General features: G+C 49.8%; 1 protein-coding gene across 1 annotated transcript in view; it reads right to left on the bottom strand.

The window, feature by feature from the left end:
* Positions 1–20886: 20886 nt before the first annotated feature.
* LOC307075770 (transcription initiation factor TFIID subunit 4B) overlaps positions 20887–24979 on the bottom strand; it is a gene marked incomplete at both ends in the record, with an annotated part of 55033 nt that continues 50940 nt past the window's right edge. Inside the window, 2 exon segments of the mRNA XM_079736465.1 lie at positions 20887–20928; positions 20930–21061. Coding sequence (XP_079592591.1) covers positions 20887–20928; positions 20930–21061 — 174 coding nt within the window.

The following is a 24979-nucleotide window of genomic DNA, read 5'->3' as shown; positions in this document are numbered from 1 at the left end:
GGGTCACCGCGGGGCCAGAGGGTTAATAGCCCACTTTGCCAGCCACACACACCGGGCCCCTGACTGGTCAGAAAGTGCTGTCTCAGCGGACCGGCCCTCAGAGGAAACCTTTCGAGTCATGGGGGCCCCGCGAGGAGGGGAAGTGTGCATGTGCATTTACACACTGCACACACACACACACACACACACACACACACACACACACGCACACACAAACACACACACACACGAAGGCATGTGCACGTACAAACACAAATGTCTGTGCCCTCTCATTATTGCGCTCTCAGTCCCTCTCTCTCTCTCTCCCTCTCTCTCTCTCTCTCTCCCTCTCTCTCTCTCGCGCGCGCTCTCGCTCTCTGTCTCTCTCCCTCTCTCTGTCTCTCTCTCTCTCTCTCTCTCTCTCTCTCTCTCTCTCTCTCTCTCTCTCTCTCTCTCTCTCTCTCCCTCTCTCTCTCTCGCGCGCGCTCTCGCTCTCTGTCTCTCTCCCTCTCTCTGTCTCTCTCTCTCTCTCTCTCTCTCTCTCTCTCTCTCTCTCTCCCCCCCCCCCCCCCCACTACCTTCAAATGAATTCCACCGTGTCCAGTCAAGGTTTTCCCAGTGAGGGGGTTTTCAAACACTGTTCAAACAACACCTAGAGGTAGGCTTCAGCCCACGGAGATACCGGACATCCCATAATCACAGTGAGCCCAACCTTCTCCTCTAAGGCTCCTTCCACCGGCTGCTTGCTTCCAGACGGCTCAGCTCTTCTCATGCCCATCCCCATGCCCAAGCCCATTCCCATTCCCACACCTATTCCCATCCTCATCCCCGTGACCAACCCCATCCCCATCCCAATCCCAGACTCAGGGGACAGGAGAGCGGCCCATGGCCCAACCCCGTCTGGCTTAACCGGTGATTTACTAGCCGACTACTAGCAGGCACCTCACCGGCCGTTACAAACGGCTCACTTAACCGGCCCAGGGATTGATTGAGTCATGAGGCCGGGTGAGTGACTAACCTGCCAGCCCTTCCTGGCCCCTGCCTGGTGGCTGGCCGGCTGACCCACTGAGTCATTCCCCTCGTTGACCTGACTTACTGCTCACAGGCTGCCAGGGTGTCTCAGGGAGCAAAGCTGTCCCACATGTGGAGCGCCGAGCTGGGGGGAAGGCAGCGGCGCCGGGGTCCCTGCGGTGCGGCGCGCCCGGAGGCAGGCCGTGGCAGCGCACTGCACAGCCTCCCCGGCTCCTCCTCCCCCACGCAAGCCTCTCTCCCACAGGCCGCCATTACTCAGCCACAGAGAACCGATGTCTCCTGTCCGCTCCCGCCCTCTCGCCGTTCCCCTCTCTCTCCCTCGATCCCTCTCTGTTATCCTCTTTCCCTCGCTCTCTCTCCCTCGATCCCTCTCTCGTTCTCCTGCCGTTGTCTTTCCCTCTCTTTCTATTCCTCTCCCACCCGTTTATTCATTTCTCGCTGTCTCTCGCTTTCAGTCGCTCGTCTCTCTCTCCTTTTTTCGATCCCACGTTCTGGCCTCTCACTCTCTCTTCCTCCCTCTCTCTCTCTCTCTTTCTCTCTCGCCTCTCCTTTGTCTCTCCCTCGCTCCCTCTCGCTCTTTCACCTCTCCTATTTTCCGAGCTCCTCTACGCCCACAGACATGCTGGCTGAGGCCATTTTGAAAGAGTTAACAGATGTCGGGTGATTCGCCCCAGGCGCCTCTGACAGCGCCCCAGTGATGTATTTGATGTGGAGTTTATTCAGCTCTAATAAACGTATAAAGAATTAGAATAATAATTCACAGATGTACATATACAGATTATAATGCCTGGGTTTCTCTTTGAAGCGGACAGGCCAGCCAAGAGTAACAGAATAAAGAGGAGAAGATGAAAAGGGTTTGGGTTCAGCCGACTGATAATCAGAGGACTTAGGATGCTCTAATACCACAGTTTCAGAGACACAGACGGCCCTTTGTTGCAGTCACTGGTTCCCTCAACAATAGGCACTGATATTATTCACTGGTTGGTTTACAGTTTTTCTGAAACTATGAACGTTTCGTAGCACAAGTGGGGTTTCTCATGTTTTATTGTACTTTCGGTATTCATTTGCTTAATGTCATACAATGCATACATATAAATGTATATATATATATATATACATATATATATATATATATATATGTACTGGCTGCCATACATTTATATATATAAATATATGTTTACATAGTCGTGGGATGTAACCTTCCAATTTCCGCGCCCCCAAAAATATGGAATTACTTTCAAAACAAACAACTCCTATTTGGTTCACAACTAAAAGAACAACAAATCACTAAAACGGCCGGTTGCCCAGCTTCTTAATATCCACATAAACCATAAAAACGGCTTCACAGCTCTATGGCAATGCATAGCAACCGTGCAGAATTTCAGTCAAGGAGAAAAGAAGGCAAAAAAAAAAAAAAACACCTTATTACTTCTAACTCCTGCAAGCCATTTTTGGTCTCCAAAGGTTTCTGGGAGCCCGGGGCCATGTGTCTGCAGTGTTTCGGGAAATGACTTGCCTTCGCACGAACACTGCTATGTTCTGCAGCACCGCTGCCCCCAGCATCCCCGCTCACTTTCTGCTTAACCCCTTCCTGCCTTCTCCCTCACACTGACTCACTGCTACAGAGAGGCTCTCACACACACACACACACACACACGCGCACACACACACACTCATGCAGCACAATGCTGTCACTTTGTTGTTGAGCCTCCCACGGACCAGGGCAAATCAAAACTGCTTTTTTCAGTTTTTTTCACGAGCTCACACATTAGCTCCCCCGTCTAATTTGGCTACTTAAGCATGTGACGGCTCTTAACGAAGCAGGCGACGGGGAAGAACAGCAAGGTTACGTAGGGTGGATGGAGATGAGGGAGAAGGGACAGGGGAGAGACAGCTAGAGAGAGAGAGAGAGACAGAGAGAGAGAGAGAGAGAGAGAGAGAGAGAGAGAGAGAGTAGAGAGAGAGAGAGTGAGACCTTCGCCGACTCCAACCTACTGCGGTGTGCGACAGGGTTGTGCGCACTTGTGAGTGTGTATCAACGGTGGATTAAATCTGCAAACTCGTTGACACAACACATAATTAAAACATCTTGCTCGAGGTCAGGAATTTTCTAATTAGTAGTGTACTGACAAAGCTGCAATTCCATCGCCCTGAGTCGGGGAGTCCACAGGTTAGTGTGGAGATGAAAGCCCAGCCAGGGGGAGCTGTGCCCCGGGCCACTCCAACAGTTCCTCAGAAGACAGTCACCGGGTCAGCCAGCTAAACATCGTGCAGAACCCGGAACCTTGGTTCTCAACAAAGAACTTTACTGCCTGGAAACTGAGCTTCACTCATTTAGCCTCTCCTTCTCTCTCCTCATCCCCCCTCACGCCTTTTCTCTCTCTATCCCTCTCTTTCCCTCCATTTTTCTCTCCCTTTCTCTCTCTCTCTCTCTCCATTTTCTCTCTCTCTTTTCCATTGTGTTCCTCTTTCTCTCTCTCTCTCTCTCCATTTCTCTCTCTCTCAATCCCTCTAAATTTTCCCTCTCTCTCTCTCTCTCTCCATTTTCTCTCACTCTCTTTCCATTTCTCTCTCTCTCCATTATCTTTCTCTCTCTCTCTTGCTTGCTCTCTCTCTGCATTCTATCTCTCAATGGGAGAGGAACAAAGGATTGTGTGAATGCAATACGAAGAGGAAAACACCATTACTCTGTTTCCAGAATCTGTTTAATTAAGTTGAGACGGGTTACTGGATACAGTGAATATCATGCCTCTGTGTTCAAGTCCCCGACCCAGCGGTTGTACTTCCATCCATTCAGAGAAAGACAGGAGTTAACAGCTTGCCTGATAACCTGGGCAATTAACCGAGATCGGGTATCTGGCTATTTAGCGATTCATAAACTATCAGAAGTGGAACTTTTCCAGCATTAAATATTGAAGGCGTTTCATATACAAAATGAACCCAATTAGAGATACAATGGGAGAAGTGTAATGAGTCTCAAGTCAGAAGGCTTGTCTTCTGAGCAGCTCACTAATGAGCCCTTGTTGGTTTTGCACCCCACTTCCAATGGCGTGGCGCTTGTCATTTTTCCGCTTTTTAATTTTTAATTTGTGCTGAACGAGAGGGTGGTGACTGCGTTAGCAGCGGAGGCGCGCCGCAGCGTTTTGCAGGCGGAGGAGACGGAGACGCCAAATGAGCCTTTGTGGTCCGCCCTTTGAAGTCCCCGCTGTTAAGGTTCCAAACAGGACCAGCCCCAGCGAACAAAAACACAATCAGTAGGGAGATGTACTCAATACTTATGGCCACGCTCAGAAAGAACGCAGCCCGCAAACGGCCCTGATTATGGAGAGGTGCGGGGTGACTACAACATGTTGAATAGCAAAGTTTGACTGCCGCAATACGCAGGCTGAGTGGAGAAACTAGAACTTTAGGTCATTTCGTACATGTCTTCCCCATGCAGCCCACTGCAGTGTGAACCTTGCCACGTAGCCCAACCGCCGAAGAGGAGGGCCACACACTGTCTTCAGACAGTGAAGCAGGGAGTGTCAGGAAGCACACTGGCTGCGGAGTGATCCCCGGCTCACAACGCCTGCTTGATCTCCTCATAAATGGGTCCGTTTGTGACATCGTTTAGCCTTCACAGGAAGTGTGGCGGCGCGCCTCTCGGTCCCTGTGCACCTGACATGATGTCTGCTAAGTGTGCGAGGCAGGAGACACGGAGATGGAGGGAAAAGGTCTGATTTAAATCCAGACTCTTCTGGGGAAAGAACAAATGTGCACCGAGTGTTTTATATAGATGGCCCAGAAAGAAGGCAGACGAGAAATACGTTCTTCTTCTTCTTCTTCTTCTTCTTCTTCTTCTCTGCGGAGAGCGCCGTCTGTGACAGTTCCTGACCCCCTGTGTCTCGGGTTCGAGTGCAATCAAAGCCGCGTGGAGAGGGAGGATGGGGAGGGATGCTTCCTCCCCTTAACAGCTTGATGATGCATCCGCCGGTTTTCCCTTCATGTTTATTCCCTTTTTCAATAATATCACGGAAACGCAACAACTTCTCCGTCTCAAACTCAAACTCCTGGCGTTAGGCGTGCACCCACCAAACGAGGGGAGGAGGGGCGGGAGTGAACAAAAAGACGCGCTGTTCAGGGCGGTGTTCTACTTTAGTCCACGGCGTTGGTTTCCCATCATGCAACAAGGCCAACTTTCTGGGAGAGAAGTCAGTTCCCCGCTACAAATGCTTCTCTGCGGGCCCAGAAGGCTTGGCTGCTACCTGTGCCGGAGGTTAGCAATCATCTCCGTTACCTCGGTACACACTCTGGTACTACGGCTTCCCAAACAGCTGCCAGTGTGTGCGTGGCTTATCTACATATTGACTCGCTTTAAATCCACACCTTTGTCTTCCATAATAATTACACAGATCAGGGTAAAAGGAGGCAGATCCACTCTTCCTGAACCTGAGGCGTAAACGCTCGGGGGGTCGTGGCGCCCTAGGCTCCCCGCGAAGCAGGCCGCGGGCACCGCCTTGGTATCCACACAGCTCGCAAACACACCCAGAGCCAGCCGAAAGGGCTTCCTGTCGCAGCGCTTATGCTTCCTGTTAGACAGGGCCAACGGAGAACAGGGCACAGAGCGCCGGGGAGGATCATCACCATAATGCGTTCTTTGACACGGCTTGGAAACAAAACAATGGCGCTTATAGCGGGCCGGTAATGGAGACAGCAGGGGGCTCGGTCTAATGGCTGTCAGCGAGTTGGACCTCACACGTAAACACATGCACGCACACGGACGTAGACTTTGAACAGCCCACATTGAGGTAACAACAAACACACATGTGTGCACATGTACACACTCACGTACACAAATACACAGTAGAAAACAAACACACACACAAACATGCACGTGTCACTGGACAACCTAGGAGGTATGTTTACAGTGTGTTGCTCCTGGTACCTTAGTGTGCATGTGTGTGTGTGCGTGTGTGGTGTGGTGTGGTGTGGTGTGTGTGTGTGTGTGTGTGTGTGTGTGTGTGTGTGTGTGTGTGTGTGTGTGTTGTGCGTGTGTGTTTATTCCAGGGCCTTTCAGCCAAACCACATGTATTTCCCGGAGCTGCCATGACATGTAATCAGCCCGATGACGCAGTCTACTCTGCAGCGGCCAAATCGGGCCGTTCGCAACTCTTGCAAAAACTTCTCTCTGTGGCAGGCGTTCATTAGTCCAACAAATACATAATTGATGCAGTCTAAAAAATACATGTGATCGTGAATCAAAAGCGTGAATTAGAGATACCGAGCCATTGGACTTCTCTGGCAAGAGCAATTCTTTGTTTCACGAAAAGTGATTATGGGTGAAATGCTGGGTTTCTCTCTGCCCCGGCGAACCACTGAAAGACCACAGCGCCGCTATTCTGCTGCTCTTGAGCCAAGCCAAGCCACAGTCTGGCGTCGCTCCCTCAACAAAGACCGGTAATCTGTTTATTATTTATTTTCCTGCACGATCGAGTTTCAAAGGCGAATGCGTGGCCTATTGTTCGTGGCACGTTTCGGTACCTTTGACTGAATCCAGTCACATTGTCCCACCCCCATGTATTTGGGAACACATTGAGCACCACAAAATGAGTCGTCAAGGCGCCATTTTCCCCTACTGACAGAGAAAACAAGCGCTTTCTCCACCTGTTCCATTATTCAGGATACAAAACTGACGGAAACGGCTGATGTCTAAATCCCGTCCAAAACCAGATTTTTTTTTCTCAAAAACGCCTTCATTACACACTTAATTGGGCTTCCTAATTAGTGCAGGATGTCTTATTCCCATCGCAGGCACTATGCTAAATGGCAAAGCGCTAGCAAGCGCACTCCATTCCTCTCCGTTCACGTGCACAGACCGAGCTAACACTGTAGCACATTACGTAGTCAATGATCAACCCCTAAATCCTAATTAGCGACAACAACACACAAACAGACAGCCTGGGCAAAGTAAACGAGCTGCGTACCCGAATACAAGGTGACACGGAACACATTCGTCGAGATCTACAGTACATTAAACTGAACGATCGGGTAATTAAGCAGAGCGCCCTGGCGTAATCTCTGAGGGACTCCGTGGGGCCGTGCAAGCGATCGCAGGGGTCTCGGGCCCTCTTTGTAAACAGCTAACAAATATGTGTTGCCCCCCGAGTGTGGCAAGTCAACATTGGCGGTTGGAAAGAGGCCCTGTGTCAAGTAATTAAGATGTCATACAAGTCACAATATCCCGTCCCACCCACCCACACCCGTTCCCCGTTCAGCGACGTTTGTGGACAGCTATAGCGTTTGTCGTCCACGTCGTCCCCCCCCCCCCCACATCCACCCACCTCCCTCCAGCTTTGCCCGATCCCCATCTCGGATTAATGATGTGCGACATTCTTTGAACACAACACGGAAACATAACAAAGGCTGTCTGTAGCGCAGCTCTCTCTCTTTATTATTAGAAGTCGTATTTTTCATGGCCATCCGTTAGTTACTTTTTTTTCTAAACTGGTCAAATGGAAAGCAGGGAAAGAGAGAGAGGGAAGGGGGAGAAAAAAAATTAAGCTGAGCTGAAAAGTGCGACTTGGATTTAATATTTTATAATTGCCAAGGGACATTCCAAGATCAATGAATTTTTGCCCGGGACGCACATCAGAAAGAGATGTACTTCAGTCTTTTTAGGGAACATTGGTCTATTTAATTCCAGTGTCTGATGCATTTGAAATATGCCTTCCATGGCCTCTTTCTTCCCCCCCCAGGGCAACGCTGAAGGCAGACATTACCACTTTTAATGGGTCGCCATGAGAACTGGCAAGCCAATAAGCCTTCCGCACTAATGGATCGCCTTGTTTGTCCTCGCTCGGCGCGTTCTCTCCAGCTCATTTTGGTGGTTGTGCATGTGTATGTTTTTGCTTTTGTTAAAACATAAAGAACACGGTATTGCATCACAGTGGTATATGTGTTGAAGATTTATAACACAACATACATACAGTGTAAGAAATACCCCCCAAAATATAAAGAATTCACAGTATACGTATAGGGCTAGTTTTGCATCGCCTATTATTATGTTACGATATCATAAATAGGTTTGTGATGACTACAGTGTTATGGCGTTAATAATAATTCTTACATTAATGCTATTATATTCTTACAGTAATAATAATAATAATAATAATAATAATAATGCATACATCCTGCAACCTGGCAAGTCACTTGAGGATGCATAACAGCCTCATTCAGTACCCAGCATTACATTAAAATGATAAGCCGCCAACGTTTTCAATTACTTTCAGCATGATAATAGTAATCTCACATGCCACACTATTCCATTACTATCAAATCCCTGTCTATCAGCGAGTCCATTTCAGACTTGAACACCAAGCACTCAAACCACTTTTGTGAGGCTGGACGTAGCTTGTAGCCACTGCTATTTGCCAAACAGGTGCACTGGCTAGTTTAGCCTCTGGACGCGTATATTCAATTAGAGTCTTCCTGAAGCGCCACCATCTGCAAACAATATGCTTTTCCTTTTTAATCAAGGCTTCTCCAGCAAAAGTCCAAAAGCCCTCCAAAAATATTAACACCATGTCCTTGAATGTTGTTCTATGCCCAACGCTGCCTGAGTGCCAATTTTCTACAAGCAGGATTTAGTCGCCCTGTAGGAAGTGGATTTAGAAACAGCAGACAAGTGCTACACAATATCCCGGTTTGCATGTTCCTGCTTGGAGAGACTGAAATGGAGAGGTACGGAGATATGCGAGAGAGTTTTATTCATTCATTCATCTGACACTTTAATCCAAAATAATTTCCAGTGGATTCAGACACAGGTCATTCTGAGGAGCACGGAGGGGTTAGGCTTCTTGTTTAAGGTTGCTAACGAGAAGGCTGTGGACATTTACACCCTAGCCACTACTCTGTCCTGCTCCCTTTATTGTTTTGTGACACAGGGCAGTCCAGGGATCTTCAGTCAGGACATACAGCAGACATGTCGTTCCAAAGCAACGTCTGAGATCAGAACCTTGACGTTGGCTGGAGTATCTCTGCTCTGTCTTCTCTCTCCCTCTTTCCCTCTCCCCCTCTCTCTCTCTCCCTCTCTCCCTCTCTCTCCCCTCTCTCTCTCTCTCTCTCTCCCTCTCTCCCCCTCTCTCTCTCACTCTCTCTCTCCCTCTCTCCCCCCTCTCCCCCACCCTGATTTCCTACCCCGGGCACCAACCTTTAGAGCTGACACCAGGGCTGACAAAACAATAATACAGTCGAAACCGAAATGAAATAAATGAAAGAAACATTTAATAAAAACCGTGACAACAAAAGCAGTTGTGCTCCCCGGTAATGCCAATGCGCTCCGCTGCACAAAACAATCAGGGCTAATTCCACCGGTATCATAGAAAGGGGTCTATAAATAACGCACAGAGACACGGCGCTATACCGACCGTCACGCCATAGGGGAGAGCAGAGCAGGAGAACTCGGAGCTGGAGAACTCCAGGGCACCCCCAGCTCCACCACCACCACCACCACCACCACCACCACGGCAAGGTTCAGGAGAACTGCTTCATTAGGGACGTGCTACACTTCTGTCTCCGAGCCTTTACTTCATAGGACCGCATTACAATCTCATGCTTAGACAGGGGAGCTCCCAGGGACCTCAGCTCCCAGGCCTTCCCTGGATGGTGGAGGGCGGAGGTGGCGGTGGGTGGAGGCGGTGGGTGGTGGTGGATGGTTGGGGGTGGAAGGGCTTGGGGATAGAAATAAAGCATCAGGATCTGAGGCGTTCTCCCCGCGCCCGTGTGCGGTGGAGGCGTGGAGGAAGGGGAGAGAGTGGGCTGGAAGACCGCGAGGGGGCCCAGGATGTGAGGCATGTTCCCCGCGTCCCTGGCCAGCAGGCTAGCTTGAGACTCCGCCATTACCGCCCCGTCTCCATAGCGCCGAAGAGGAGGGGGGGGAGAAGGGGGGGGGGGCCGGGGGCAGAGGGAGGGAGGGGGGAGGGGGGTGTGGAAGAAACAGCAGCAAAAATTCCATTCTTCAGAAATTTAATTATATCAAGATTAACAAGGGAGGTAATTAATTTCTTTAAGATGGGTATCTTCTTTAAGTGCCCGGGGCTCAACTTTGTTGTCAAAACTGTATATTTAACCATTATTTCAGGGCAAAGTTTTTAAGGCAGAGGATGAGGTTCTACTCACTTTGCCATGAATATGGAAATATAGCGGTTCCTTATCTAAACGGTTATTTTTTATAAATGCACACATTTATATACATATATAAATGTAAAGTATACGACGGATTTCTTTTTATAGGACTACTCTTGTAAAGGCTTTGTTGAATTCATAACAATGATAAATTAGCGTGGACGTGTTTCGTACAAACGAGTGAAGCAGGGAGATATCTCGGAGTAAAGGATAAATAGGCCAACTATCTTCCGCCCTTATTATGGATTAAGTTAGATTTCACGCTTAAAGCAGTCAATCAGCCAAACAGGAGGGTGAGCCAATGCTCTACTCTGCTCATGGTACGTCTAAAGGTCTTAAGGTGATAACAGATCGGAGATTAAATTCACAATCAAAGATTCATTTGTAAAACCACAGGGGGGCAGTTTACTTTGTTGAACAAGTTCAGTGGGAGATGTGGTTTAGCCAAATCCGTTATTTTTTAGAATGGTGTTTATGTTTCTGGATTATTATCTTTTTATTTGGTCAAAATATATATATATATATTTTTTTATTTTATTTTTTTCAAAATAAAAGCTTAAAAATATAAGATTTCCTATGACTATAGATAGACTATTGAATATTCTTTAGTTATGGCTGGTCTTGTGATCAAACATGGAGACAAAAGAAGCTTGTACGAAAACACAACGCTGGATAACCTCCATCCACTGAATTTCTTAATCTATGGTCATGAAAAAGCATTTAAATCATGTTTGCCCACTAATTTAATGTCACTGTCAAAGATTATTGTCAACCTGGCATCCTGTTGTTAAAATCAAAATGACCCAAATGAGTTCTTGAAAAGAGCGATCTTTATGATAATGGTTATCATACAGGCTAACAGCATCCCTGGAGCCAATCGGCTGTGCCTCTCTGAAACCATCAAATGAGCAGACTGATCGGGGATCTGTTTCCAGGGTACTGCCATTTCACTCCAGGGGTAATATGTTTTGTTACGCCTGGGTTCTAGGGTAACACACACACACACACACAAGCACAGACACACACACACACACACACACACACACACACACGCAAATGTAGGGACGTACACACACACAGCAACGCACATCTGACTTTCAGGCAAAATGTAAGAATAGTGCTGTACGCCAAACTCTAAATCATTGACAACCCAAACCTATAATTTAATACGTTCATTTTAGCTCTGCGAATTCTGTAGCGGCATGACAGCAGGTTTCTCAAGGTTTTCACCTCCATTAAATATATAGGGACAAAGGTAGCTGTGGTCTCAGGGGCTTACGGAAGACATGTTCATCCATGTGAAATTATCACAACAACAAAAAAGATGTGTGTGTGCATGGGTGCGCCTATATGAACGGGGGTTAGTGAGTGAGTTAGTGTGTGTGCGTGTGTGTGTGTGTGTGTGTGAGTGTGCGCAGGTGAGTGTACTTGAGCATGTGTGTGTGTGTGTGTGTGCATGTGTGCAGGTGTGCGAGAGTGCGTGTCTGTGCGTGCGCGTGCGTGTGCGTCTTTGTCCATGAGCGCTTGCATGTGTGAGTACATGCGTGTGTGTGTGTGTGTGACAGTGAGAGTATGAGAAAGGCAGAGAGAAAAAGGTACAGCATGTACACCAAACACTGAAAACAACAACAACCACAGCCACAGCAGCCTCCACCGGGCGTCAGGACCTGAGCGGGCGAGCTCCAGGGCTGCGGGTGGTCCCGGCCCACCGGGGTGCGGGCGGACCCGACCGGTCAGGCCCGGTTCTCACGGAGGTGAGGCTCATGAGGAAGCCACAGGAGCTGGCCCCGGCGGCCCTCCGGTCATGCACTGTCACCGGCTCCACCAGCCAATTACCTCAATTAGGACTGACACCGGCCCCACAAGAGCTTACATAACTCCTGGCCCCGGCATGGGGCGAGGCTACACCTACATGCCCTTTGCCCAGCAGTCATCGCCCTCCGTGGCCTCCCTGCTGGCTCCCTGCTGGCTCCCTGCTGCTCAGCTCTCCTCGACGGAATCAAACCGCAAGAATGTTTTATTTTGTCAAAACCAAACCTGTTTATATCATGTTGATAAGCTATGTATGTTTATACGTACATATATATATATATATATATATCCCCAAGCATCACAAACCCGTGAGGGGTTCATGTTTGAGTGGGGTTCTGAACCAGGCCCCCAACCCACGTTCAACCTCAATTGAACGTAATGACACGTTGCTACCTATTCAAAAGAGCCGTGAAAGAACGGAGGCACCAGAGGGCTCCTCGGAGTGGCTTGAGGAGCGCTGATGGAGGTGGAGGTGGAGGTCCTGCGGGCTCCACCTGGGACCAGGCTCGGGCTAGGCAAGCCAGGCTCTGAAGGAGAGGAGTGAGTTGCTGGGAGAGGGGGCGGTTCGGACCGCTTTGTTCTATTTGCGATCTGTTTCCGAAACGCAAATACTAAAGATTCCCGCTTGGCGTTTGTCCAGGGCTGGGAGGGGGAGAAAGGGGGGAGCAGGGAGGGGGAGGAGGAGGTCTGTACACTCATCTCCCAGGGAGTAGGGCCTTCTTATTTACTAAGAGGAACTCCCACTCTACGCAGGGTCAGTGCAATCCAGGGGGAAGAGGGGGAGAGGGGGAGGGGGGGAGGGGAGGCAACAGCCAGACGAGATGAAGGGGAGGAGAAGGGGGAGTGTCTAAGTCATAACCATTTAACCATTTAATGCAGCACGACGGCCGCCATCATAACCCAGACCGCCTGTTCCGCCTCAGCCCACAGGAGAAACACACCTCCCAATTGGTCCCCACCCTCCATCACCACCATTCCCATTCCCGACACCTTTCCCTCTCCCACCACCACCAGCACCACCACCACCACCAGCAGCCCCACCACCACCACCAGTGGAACAGGCTCATATCTCCACACAGGGGGCCGACCAGTCCATCTGCTCCCAGGCCATGCGCTGGGATGTGGACACAGAGAGGCACGGGGAGTGGGAGGGGGAGTCAAGAAGGGGAGGAGGAGGAGGAGGAGGAGGAGGAGGAGGAGGAGGAGAAGAACGAGACGAGGCAGAGGAGGAGGAAGAAGAAGTAGAAAGGCAAAGGAGGAGGAAGATGGAGGGCAGGTTAGCGGGGCAGGGCGAGGCGAGGGGAAAGACATTGCACACTCCCGAGTTGGGATTGATTTACTTCATTAACCAAGATTACAAGTTTAACTTACAAACCAGAGGTCAAAATTTCTCATTAACAAGGGGGCCGCGGACGACCTGGGGGCTCTGAGACCACTCTTATTACTGACTACACATTTCAATCTGTCTTTGATGTCCCATGTCTGCCTTCCTCGCCCCTCTTCTCCCCTCCCGCTTTTTTTTTTCTTTGGCAGGGAGGTTGATTTTAATTGTAGCTATAGAACAGAGCATAGTTTGCCTGTAAGCCAGCCTCCACATCTGTAGTGAGTGCAGCTTTAGTGATATTGGGTGCAGTCCATAGCCCGGGGCTAATTTTAATGGTCCCCCCCTCTCCCTCCTCCCCCTTCCTTTCATTGGAGCCTTAGATTGTTTTCCACGTGATTCCTGTTAATTTCGCTGGAGGAAAGGGCATCAGTTTTCCTTGCACTTTCTCCGCCCCCCCCCACCTTCTCCCCTTTCTCCCCCTTCTCACCCCAGCCCCCCCCTCCCCCCCCCTGCCTCCCCTCATCACTCCCACCCCCCGTTTTTTTCGCCATGCCTCGTCGCTCCATCGCCTCACTCCCTCTTTCTGATCCACAGCCTCAAAGTAAGAAGGTGGAGGGAGAATTCAAATGGAGGAGAAAGAGAGAAAGAGAGAGAACTGCTGCTCACCGTTAGCATCGCTCGCCCACCTCTGTCCCCGTGGTTACATGTGGCGGGAGAGACCACAATCGTTCAGAGGCCTCTGTTTGTTTCCACATGAACAAACAAGGGCTCTCCCCCTTCAGACGCGGTGGACGGCGGTAACTCTCCGCGCGCCTTTAATGTGGCGAGGCTGTCAGAGGGCTCTGAGCATTTGGCGCTCCCAAAGCCCCGAGCCCGAGACAGGTTTTAGGACGCCCGCGAAGGATCTCGGGCCATTCACTCTCGACCTCTCTCGCTCTCGTTTCTTGAGTCGGGTTTGACCCATGTGCACCTTGCCCTGTTCCCGGTGAAGACGCAGCACAAAACGAATGAGCACATCGTTAGGGTTTAAGGGAGGAGGGTTGGCTAAAAAGGGTTGGTGGTACTAAAGGAGTTACAGAGATAAAACGAGCGATTGTCTCTGTTCTTGCTTTAGAGGCAGTTGATCCGACTAGACAGTTCTATCTATTACAGATAACATTGTATTTTGCCCTAGCTCCTACCCTCCCCCCATGCCCTCCCTAATAAAATATGATCAGTTTTCATATCTGCTGCATGCTTTGTACAATGGAAAACAAGGCTGCAGGGGTACCCACTACTGGTACGGAAAACACAGCCCAAACACGAGCAGAGATGAGGGTGAATACACAAAATAAGACACCATTGCATATACGATGTTACTAGTGGACAAGAGAGCAGAATGTGTCATGTACACGTTAGTAATCAAGCCGAATGCTTTGGTTTGTTATAGATTGAAAGAGTATGAGCACTAAATGTACACATGGAATTGTCAATTTGTGATGATATACAACAGGATGAGTGGTTAACTCAATATGACCTCAGTACCCTAAAGTGCAAATCTCATGATTTTCATGTTAGTAATAAATGTTTAGTCACAATATATGCCGGTAATCTAATTAGGTAACACAATGGTGATGGAGCCTATGGTCCACTGATGAAAGCCTATGCATTTGCAGCATTATGAATTTTACGAGATGGATGTCGGTGGCTACACTGCATGTATCTCTGAGAAAAACTTCTGCTTATCGCCAAAGGGGGAGCCAAAGAGAACAAAACAGAAATCTTCGACATAGCCACTTTAACCAACACTATATATTATGTGAAGGTCCAAATGTACAAGATGATAAGAGCTAAGTATCTGATGTCATTTCAAAATGAGGCATCTCGATGTGGATGGGTCTCCACAACCTTGATATTGTTGACGTTACAACAATATCGATAGTAACTGAAGATAACGATGCCACAGCAAGCACTGGCGATCAAAGTCAGAGAAAAATGTATAGCATGTCAAATAGCTTTGTTGAGGACAAGGATCACGAGGCCTCTGATGCCTTTATCGATCCGTCCTGACCCCAAGACACCCCCGTACACACACACACACACGCACACAGCATCCCGGCTCTGCAGCCCTGCCGTTCCCAAGGCTGCCTCTCTGTGAGCCTTCGTGCGGCCCTTGAAAAGCTCCATGTGTGCGGGGGCCAGCCCTGAGGACCGCAGGGGCCGCTCGGATCCGGGTGGTGGTGGTTGCGACACACATCTGTGTGGGGCCGGGCCTGTGCGGTGGTGGGTGACCCACCACCGGGGCCAAGGAAGGAATCTCCTGAAGCCATCCACACTGCCACCAGACCAAGCCAATGGCTCCTTGGGACTAATCTGCCCCGCGGACGCCTGCAAGGGCCCCTTTGTTCCTTGCTGCAGACCAGATCAGGCTGGAGACAGACACTCCAGTCTTGACTGCCTATCGGTTTCACAGCCTGTGGCGCTACGGCTCCTGGCCAGAACCCAAACCCCACCAATACCAAGAAGGAAGGAACACCGAGAAGGAACGATACAGTGGATGGTGGGGGAGGAGAAGAGAAAGACGAAATAGTGTCACCTTAATTCCGAATTCCGTCACGGCCGGACGAAGGCGGAAAAACGGGTGGTCAGGGCAGGAAGAGGAGGCGCAGGAGGATTTGGGAGAGGGGACGTTTCCAACAGGAGCTATCCTGTTCAGCGGAACAGAGCAGGATCTCAACAAGGCCATTATCTGGCTACTAATTTGAGCTCTGGCACAGCGCTGAAAGGCTGCCTTTGTCTGGGATTAATGCGGAGAGCTCAGGATGCGATGTCAGAGGGAAATAATCAGCGTGGGCCCTTCATAATGCTGGCTGCCTGCGCTCCTGGGCAGGCCCCCCTGCGGCTAATTTCTGTGGAGATGAAATCTATGACAAGCCCCTCAGTGAAGCTAAGAGCAGGCAAACGTCCAGCAACACCCACAGGCCTCCAGGCCTCCTGTGACCCCCTTAGAAGAGTCACATTCACTTTGCTCTGGAGAAGGGAAAGAGAACGCCGCCGGCTCCGCCAGCCCATGTGAAATGAGGAAATGTGAGGAGGTGAAGAAACCAAGTGAAAATAAGTTAAGATTCCTCCTCCTCCTCCTCCTCCTTCACCTCCTCCGCCTCGCCGTGGCTCAGGAGGGTGAGATGTGAGCTGGCTCTCTCACTTCATTATGGCCTTCTAATTAAAACACACACACAAACACACACAGACACACACACAGACACACATACACACACACATACACACACACACACACACACACACAGACCTACGAAAGGAGGAGAAGGAGGAGAGGGGGAGTAATGTATATTCATGCTTATGTTCCTGGACTGGATCTGGGTAAGCAGTTGTGGAGGAGAGGGTCACAGAGGCTACACACACACATATGCACACACACACATGCCCACAAAAACACACGCATACACATGCTTAAACACACACACGCACACACAAACATGCATGCACACACATGCGGGTGGGTTGGCCATCACGGTAACCCACACTGAAAGAGGAGGGCACCACATTCACAGAGCAGAAGTAATGCTTTTATTCTGTTATGTATGCCTCTCCTTACACAGCGGCAGACCGACCACATTACTGTGGAGCACTGCAGCAGATTGCTGCTAAGTGAAGGATGCAAATGTGCATGCCAATGAGCTGGTTATTAAAATGACCAATTGACATTCACAAATTCAGATTGTGTTTCTTTATTTATTTCCCACATGTCACAGACACATGTGTGTGTGTGTGTGTGTGTGTGTGTGTGCGTAAGTGGAGTTTCAATGGTTTTAGACTTTCTGGCCTCGAGGAAAACATGGCTTTGTGCAGCCGCGGTTTTGTGCAAATAACGTGGGCGTTGTGAAACACCTTGATCCCATCCCTTCCCTCCAGTTCCCCGGCCAGTGGTGTTTCCCTCGCACCACCCTTCTTTAGCCTAACGAGGAGCAGACTGTCGCATGGGGACCAGTCACCCAGCCTCTTATCTCCCTATCAGCGTCAATGTTGTTTTCATGTGTTACACATATTCTCCATCGTTTTCCACGCATTACCCGGGCTTCAGACTGTGGTCTATTAGATAAATTCCCCAACCCCGGCTAATGCATCACAGGTTAAGCATGCAGAGGATGTGTGGTATTAGGAAAACAATGGCTCTCCAAAACCAAGCCCCCAGGGCAAGGGAGGGAAACAAGGAACTCTGCTCACAAAACAAACCGGCTCACTGCGGCTGCTCCTGCCACTGCCGCTACAGAGAGGTATTGGCTCATGAATCTAGAGGGAGATTTCAGATTGGCTCATCTTCATCCACTTTGTAGATGAATAGGCTTGAGAACAATGGTTCAGAGGGTAGGACACTGTGTCCCCAGCCAACCACTCAGGCTCAACTGCACGGACACACGCACACACCAACCCATGCATACACACACATCCAAGCACACACAGACCCACACACAGATACACAAAGACAGACACACACATGCAAACACACGCCCACCCATGCAAAAGTTTACAGCCAACAATGCTTTTGATCTAAGAACAGAGAAAACAGTAATATAATGTTAAAAAATTTAGTTCTCAAATAGTATGTGTTACAGTTACACGACAGAATATGTTGTTGTTGTGGTTGTTTTTTCTCTGGAGTTAATGCACAGTAGGACGTGAAAGCATATTTCCTATGTGTTATCTGGAAAATGTCTTGAGAAGATCTTGAAAGAGGCAAATCTAGGCGCTGGGTTCCTGGTTCCTGCTGAAACACAGAGGGCCTATTGGCCTTGGTTTGCATCATTAGCAGATCTCAGTGTGTTCCCCGCCGGGCCTCCCCTCTGCGCTTTGCCAACGTTCTAATAAAGTACAAAGGTCTGAAGGGCTCTCACCTTCTAAAGCGAGCGACGGGGACGTCGGCCGACGCCACTACGCGTGTTAAATGTCTGCGAGGCCCACAGCGAGACGGCCGTGAGACCACGGGATCAGCACTCTGCCTTGGAGGCATGCGGGCGCTTCACTTCAAGGCAGTGGGTGTACTTGTGGTTTTCTTCTTGAAATAAAACACAATTCTAACTTCAATCCGGAATCCATGCGTGGACGGCCATCTGTTCATGCGGGCTTTGCTTTTGATCACGTGACGTACACGAATAGCCGAGCCCGGCTGGAAACACTGTTTCCTGTTAGGCGCTCGTGGTTAGCGGCGATGCCCGGCTCTGTGTCTGATCTGACTGTTGACGAGCAGACCTCAGATGCAGACTCACAGTGCGGTCTGCGTTGTACTGCTGACCGCACGACACAATGCATATGGTGACAGCTTCGATGGCTGATGTGGAGGGTTGGGATGATCCCATGTTTAGCCTTTGATTCAACCAGATATGTTGATATGCCGCTATACAATTGTCTAGCTCATTCTATCTCAGTACACACACTACGATATGAAAGACAGGTCAAATAAGTCTGAACCATGTCATGGTCACATATTCTACGACCAGGTCCGTTCAAAATAAAAACTGTTTTACCCTTTACGATAAGGGTACATTGATTAACCACAAATTAACATTAGTCAATGCAGTAATAATCCTTAACTAACAGTTAGTTAGCAGTTAACTAATGGTCTAGTAATAATATACTAGTGGTCATCATGTTGACTAACGGTGTTCCCGTTAACAAAATTAACGGTGGTCCTGTTAACTACATGTTTACTTAGCAGTAACCTTAATGTCCACTAGCAGGGTAACTAAACTTAACCCCATCCCTCACCCCCCTTAGAGTGGCCACCCAGGCGTCGTGGGCCCTTAGTAACAAACCCCGCTCTATTCCATGAGAGCTGACATCAGACGCACAGCAAAATGCTGAAATAGACTTCAAGTCTATTTTTACCGGAACGAAATGCCCCTCTATGAATAAACGGGGGTTTTTCAAAGAAAGTACTTATGTTTGTCAATCGATTTATTAAATAGTAGCTGTAGTTGCATAGGAGGGGGTATAATGCCCTCGTGTCAAATTTGTTAATAATTATATTTACCAGTATTCATATTTTGCATTCTTGCATATAATTGCATTATAGTCCGGATAGACGTGACATGACACAAAGCAACGTGACTTGACCCGAAGAGACGTGACTTAACACGACGCGACTTGACGCAATGTGACTTGACACAAAGCTACGTGACTTGACACCACGCAACGTGACTTGACACAAAGCTACGTGACTTGACACCACGCAACGTGACTTGAAACCACGCAACGTGACTTGACACGTGTCACCGTAATGCGACAACGCGACAAGATAGCACGACACAATGTGTGCTAATGCTGTATAATAATGCTAATAACAACATTGACTAATGTTAAACACCGGTTAAAGGAGACATATTATGGTGTTTTCCCAACAAGTAAACATAGTATTTGAGTTCAAGAAAACTTGTTTTGAAGCTGTTTGCTGGAAATAGCTTTTAGGAAAAAAAATCTCTCCTACCGCTATTCCCCTCGGTTTCAGTCCCTTCAGAATGCGCTGTTTCCGGTGTCTGTAGCTTTAATGCAAATGAGCTGCTGCCCATTGACCAATGAGCTGTCAGGCTGAACCACAGCATGGAGGAGAAGGGATTGTTGCCGTTTGCGGACTCCTGGAGCTCTATATCTATATCATATAGTATAATATTATAATAATAATATTATATATGGGTATTTATATAATATTATATCTAATATCACGGCCAAAAGCTATGTGCGCCTCGGATGATATTATGAATCATAAAGACTGCGTCTGACGTCTCTGGCACTTCCACAACAAGTAAAGACTCGTAGTGGGGGATATCTCGGCCCTGGTTGAGAGGAATTAGGAGAAAGGAACTTTGGCCTTGACTCTCTGAAGTCCATGAACCGCGACATGGAGGAGAAAGGGGTTGTACTCTGCCACCGAGACCTACCCCCGCCGGACCTGCCAGCTTCGGTGGCATTTCAGCTCCCGGAGTACCCTCGCCGGAGCAGCCGGAAGGCTTCGGCCGCAGTTCAGCTCCCGGAATGCACTGCCGGACCGCCGCCAAAGCTTCGGCGGCGGCCAGACGACTTCGTCCGGCTGGGGTAGCTCGGCGGCAGTCCGGCAGCTCAGCTCCGGGAGTACAATCCCTTTGTCCTCCATATCTCCTCCTCCGGACTGCCGCCGGTAGTCCGGCAGTGAAACTGATTGTACTTTCGGAGCTTAGCTGCAGGGCTGCCACAAGTTCCCCCCGCTGGAGCTGCTCGTCTGATGGTCCACAAAATCTTAGCTATGCTCTGATTGGAGGGGAGTGGGTAAGTGGTAGATAATATTCAACTGTGGCCCCATCCTACGTAGGAGGGGGCGCCGAAACTGACTCGCTCGTTTGGCAACTGTAGGCGGAGATGCATATCTCACTCAAAAAATCATGTACAGACTTTTTTCAAAGTTTGTATGCGTGTGGGAGCACCAGAGACCCAAAACAACACCCCAAATCCCAGGAAAAGTGTTCTTTTCATAATATGTCCCCTTTAATAAAAGTGCCATAACCAGGCATTGAACAGGAGGGATCCCTCAGGTGTCTGATCAGAGGTGGTCAGCACATGAGAAAGCTCTTCTGCCTCACAGACGTGGAAGTGTGCTCTCACCTCGCTCCCCGACGCCGTGGCCCACGCCGAATCCATCTTGCGTTTCTTTCGTGGGCCGATGGCGGCCAGAGCGGTGAGGTTAGCCTCTCTCTGCCTCGTCTGGGCCAGTTCGTGTTGCTGCATCTGCAGAGGGAGAGAGAACCACAGGGCACATTAATCAGCTATTTTACTGTAGTATTACTGAACTCACTGTTAGTTTGTTTCTAGTGGGCTATGGGGCAGTATTTAATGAAACAGGGAGCATTGGCAGCTCCGATGGTAGCAGGGGAACGACACATGGATAACGTTTGAGATTAGAGGGAGAAGGAAGGGGATGACAGCTCTTCCTGGAAGGTTTTTCAGTCACTTTAAGGGAACCCGTCCACACAAACACCCAGAATGCTACTTTTTCACTCCATTCTACACAAATATTGACCTCGCTTAGCACAAATTTGAATCTCTTGCAAAAGCACATCTTCTCTGCTGCATTCTGCTGTCTCTGTGGTATCACAGAATATAAAGCACGGTATGATATAACAATCTGACATTACTGACACGACTATTTATACTCCCTACCCTCTATATATACACCCCATCGCTGCATGCACTCCGCTTGCAGAGGAAGCAAGGCAGGTTTCTGATAGCACCACCCAAACCCCGTCAGATCCAGGTAGTGCCTCCGTCCTCCACCCAGAGAGAACAAAATGGAGGCCTGTTGTCAGATAGTTAGAGAGCTACGGCGGGTACAGAGGAAGAAGGAGGCAGAGGAGGAAGGTGGTGGAGGAGGTGGAGGTGGTGGTGAAGGTAGAAGATGAGGTGGAGGTGTTGGAGGTGGGGGTGGAGGAGGAGGTGGAGGTGGTGGAGATGGAGGTGGTGGAGGTGGAGGTGGAGGTGTTGGAGGTGGAGGTGGAGGTGTTGGAGGTGGAGGAGGAGGTGGAGGTGGTGGAGGTGGAGGAGGAGGTGGTAGAGGAGGTGGAGGAGGAGGAGGTGGTGGAGGTGGAGGAGGAGGAGGTGGTGGAGGAGGAGGAGGAGGAGGAGGAGGTGGTGGAGGCGATGGAGGTGGAGGAGGGGGTGGAGGTGGAGGTGGTGGAGGTAGCGGAGGTGGGAGGGGTGCTGAGCTGCCCGGTCACATGGCCCCGTTGTGATTTGTCAGTTTGTGATGTGTAAAGGGGGGGGGCACCGGAGGTAATGTCACGTCTGTCTGCAGGGGGGACGGGGGCGGAGCCCCGCAGCGCCGGGATCTGCCCTTTCCATTGGCTAGACGTGTGAGGGCCCGGGGACATGGCACACAGGGTGTCACAGCCCCTCCCCTGCACACACACACACCAACACACACACATCACACAGCACACATACAGACAGACACACAGCACACACACAAACAGACAGCACACACACACACCACACACACTCGACAAACACACACACACACACACGCACACCACACACACCAAACACTCGACACACACCCACCCACACCCACACCCACACACTCGACACACACACAATCGACACACACACTCACACACACACACTTGACCCTCACACACGGACTAGACACTCGACACACACACACACACACACAGTCAACACATATGTACACTCAACCCACATACACACTCGACGAACACACACACTCACCCACTCCACACACACACACACATAATCTACACACACGACCCACACCACACACACGCACATACACACACACTCGACAAACACACACTCGACCCACACCCACCCACAAATCCACATACACACTCAACCCGCATACACCCACACACACACACACACACACACACACACACACACACAGAGGCGGTAAGTGCCCACCGGCACGTGTGCGTCTAGTTTGCGGCCCAGCGCGCGGGGTCCACCATCCGGCCGGCGCTGTGCCCGGCGGGGGCGAGGCCACGCCCCGATCGAAGCTAACAGAGACAATCAATACGGGCTTTCATGTCTTTTATGTTCTTTCACGTTGTGTCTCAGCGTGCGGCCGTTTGGCTGTGTGCGTCCGCCACGTGCGTCGTCTGATTAGGGGAGGGAGGGGGGGGTGGGGGTCATTCCATGTTTCTTTGAGATGCCGCTCTATAAAAGGTTGCTTTGGTGTACAAATGCAGAGCCGAAATGTGCACGCAGTCGTGCAGTTGGGTCCTCTGATTCCCTCCAAAAGGCCCCGGGGCCAGGCATGGCCTTTAGGGTGTTGCCACTTCACATTTAGCATAGCCAAATCAACACACAGACAACAGGGAGCGCACAACATAGCAGAGCCACTATCAAGGCCACACATCCTCTGCCGCTTATATTGTGTCTCAGGAGGGGGGCGGTCCTCGGAACATCGTGTAGGGATATGTTGGAGGTGCATTTTGTGTTTAGAACAAGTAAAGATAATACATATTAGGTATTTAGCGATAAGCGAGGGACGACGCCGCTCAGAGGAGGCCGGATCTCGCGGCTGGCTGGAAGGGGTTATTACCCCTTTGGGTCCACGCTATATCAGATGTAGCATTCATGCTATCAATGCTAACCTTGTTAGGGTTGGCCACAAACAGCGCACAGCTCTCCAGGCATGACCTTAAAGAAACCCTCTCTGAGCGGGGAGAGGCGAGGGGAGAGGGACGGAGCGAGGGAGAGAGAGGGGGAGACAGAGACAGAGAGAGTGAGTAGGAGACAAAGATAGAGACAGAGATGAGAGAGACGGACCGAGGGAAAGAGACAGAAAGAGAGAGAAGAGACAGAGAGAGAGCAAGAAAGAGACAAAGAGCTGGGGAGAGAGAAAGAGAGAGAGAGAGGGGGGGGGAGAGAGAGAGAGAGAGAGAGCGAGAGAGAGAGGGGGGGATTGAGAGAGAGAGACAGAGAGAGACAGAGACAGAGGGAGCAAGAGAGAGAGGTCTGCTATCTCACTGATGGCACCAGGATGCCGGCAGTTTTCCGCCTGGCAGTTGGCATCCACCACAGCCTCGGAGGGCCCGCAGCAAGTGTCTGCGTTTCCAGATTTATGACTGTATGATAAATGCAGACCTTATTCCACCATCTGCAACCCTCCTCTCTGCATCTCCCGTGACTGAAGAGGTTGATTTCTGATCCCGATCTGGCGCCCCGCACGCTGAAATACTACGTTGTGTTTATTTATTCAGACGCTGCCACTCCGGGGCCGTGCTGTTGCTTCACTTAGAGGAGCTGTACATGAGTTAATCACTCATTACATTATAGGAGCCGTTCTGTAGGGGCGTGAAGAGGAGCAGGCCCCGCCCTGGGTCGGAGGGCTGGGGCGAGGGACTGGGACGGCCTTCTGCCGGTCTGGGTGACTTTACTAAAGTCCCAGTATTGAACATTTAGCCGCTCCCAGTTAGAAGCTGGGAGACTATTAGAATTCCAAAGACTAAAAGCAGTGTTCTGTCCATTAAAACGTGCGGTGCAACTGTGGGACGTGAACCAGTATAGCTCTGCTGGCTGGATGTGTGAGTGGGAGGGGTTTTGTGTGAGTGGGAGTGGTTTAGATTGAGCGGGAGGGGTATAGGGAGTGTCCATATTAAGATTATTGTAAACAAAGAGAGATGCACATTTCTTTTTTCGTAGAATATATCAGTTAGATGTGATTATATCGATAACATTGTTGAACTCATAATCGATCAGCATTAATTGCAGATGTGTCCTGGTTACTTAAAGCTACGAGCTAGTCGAAATGTTACTCACTGCGACTTTAATCAGTGATTTCTGTGATGCCCTCCTGGACTAGGAAATAAAAAACACTTTGCAACATCCATACCGTTGCCAGATCCGATCAATGACACCAAAAAAATACGTGCTGCTCCTGAATTGCACAAATATCAGCGCTTCAGAGAGCCTGGATGCCCTTTTAAGGCACAGGATTGGGACTTGTAAAGTCAAATTATTAGCAAAGGTCAGCAGAGGCAGAACGTATCTGAGACCACCAGGAACCACAACACGCATCAGGGCTGATGAATGTAGACGCGCATGAAAACAGTTACATATGGGTTTGCTTGTATTGATCGCAGACGCTGATAAAGAAAGGAGCCGTCTGTGTTGCACGCCACATGA

Source organism: Pollachius pollachius (genome assembly GCF_949987615.1).
Source record: "Pollachius pollachius genome assembly, chromosome: 5".
NCBI lineage: Eukaryota > Metazoa > Chordata > Actinopteri > Gadiformes > Gadidae > Pollachius > Pollachius pollachius.
This window is presented reverse-complemented; position numbering and strand designations above follow the sequence as displayed.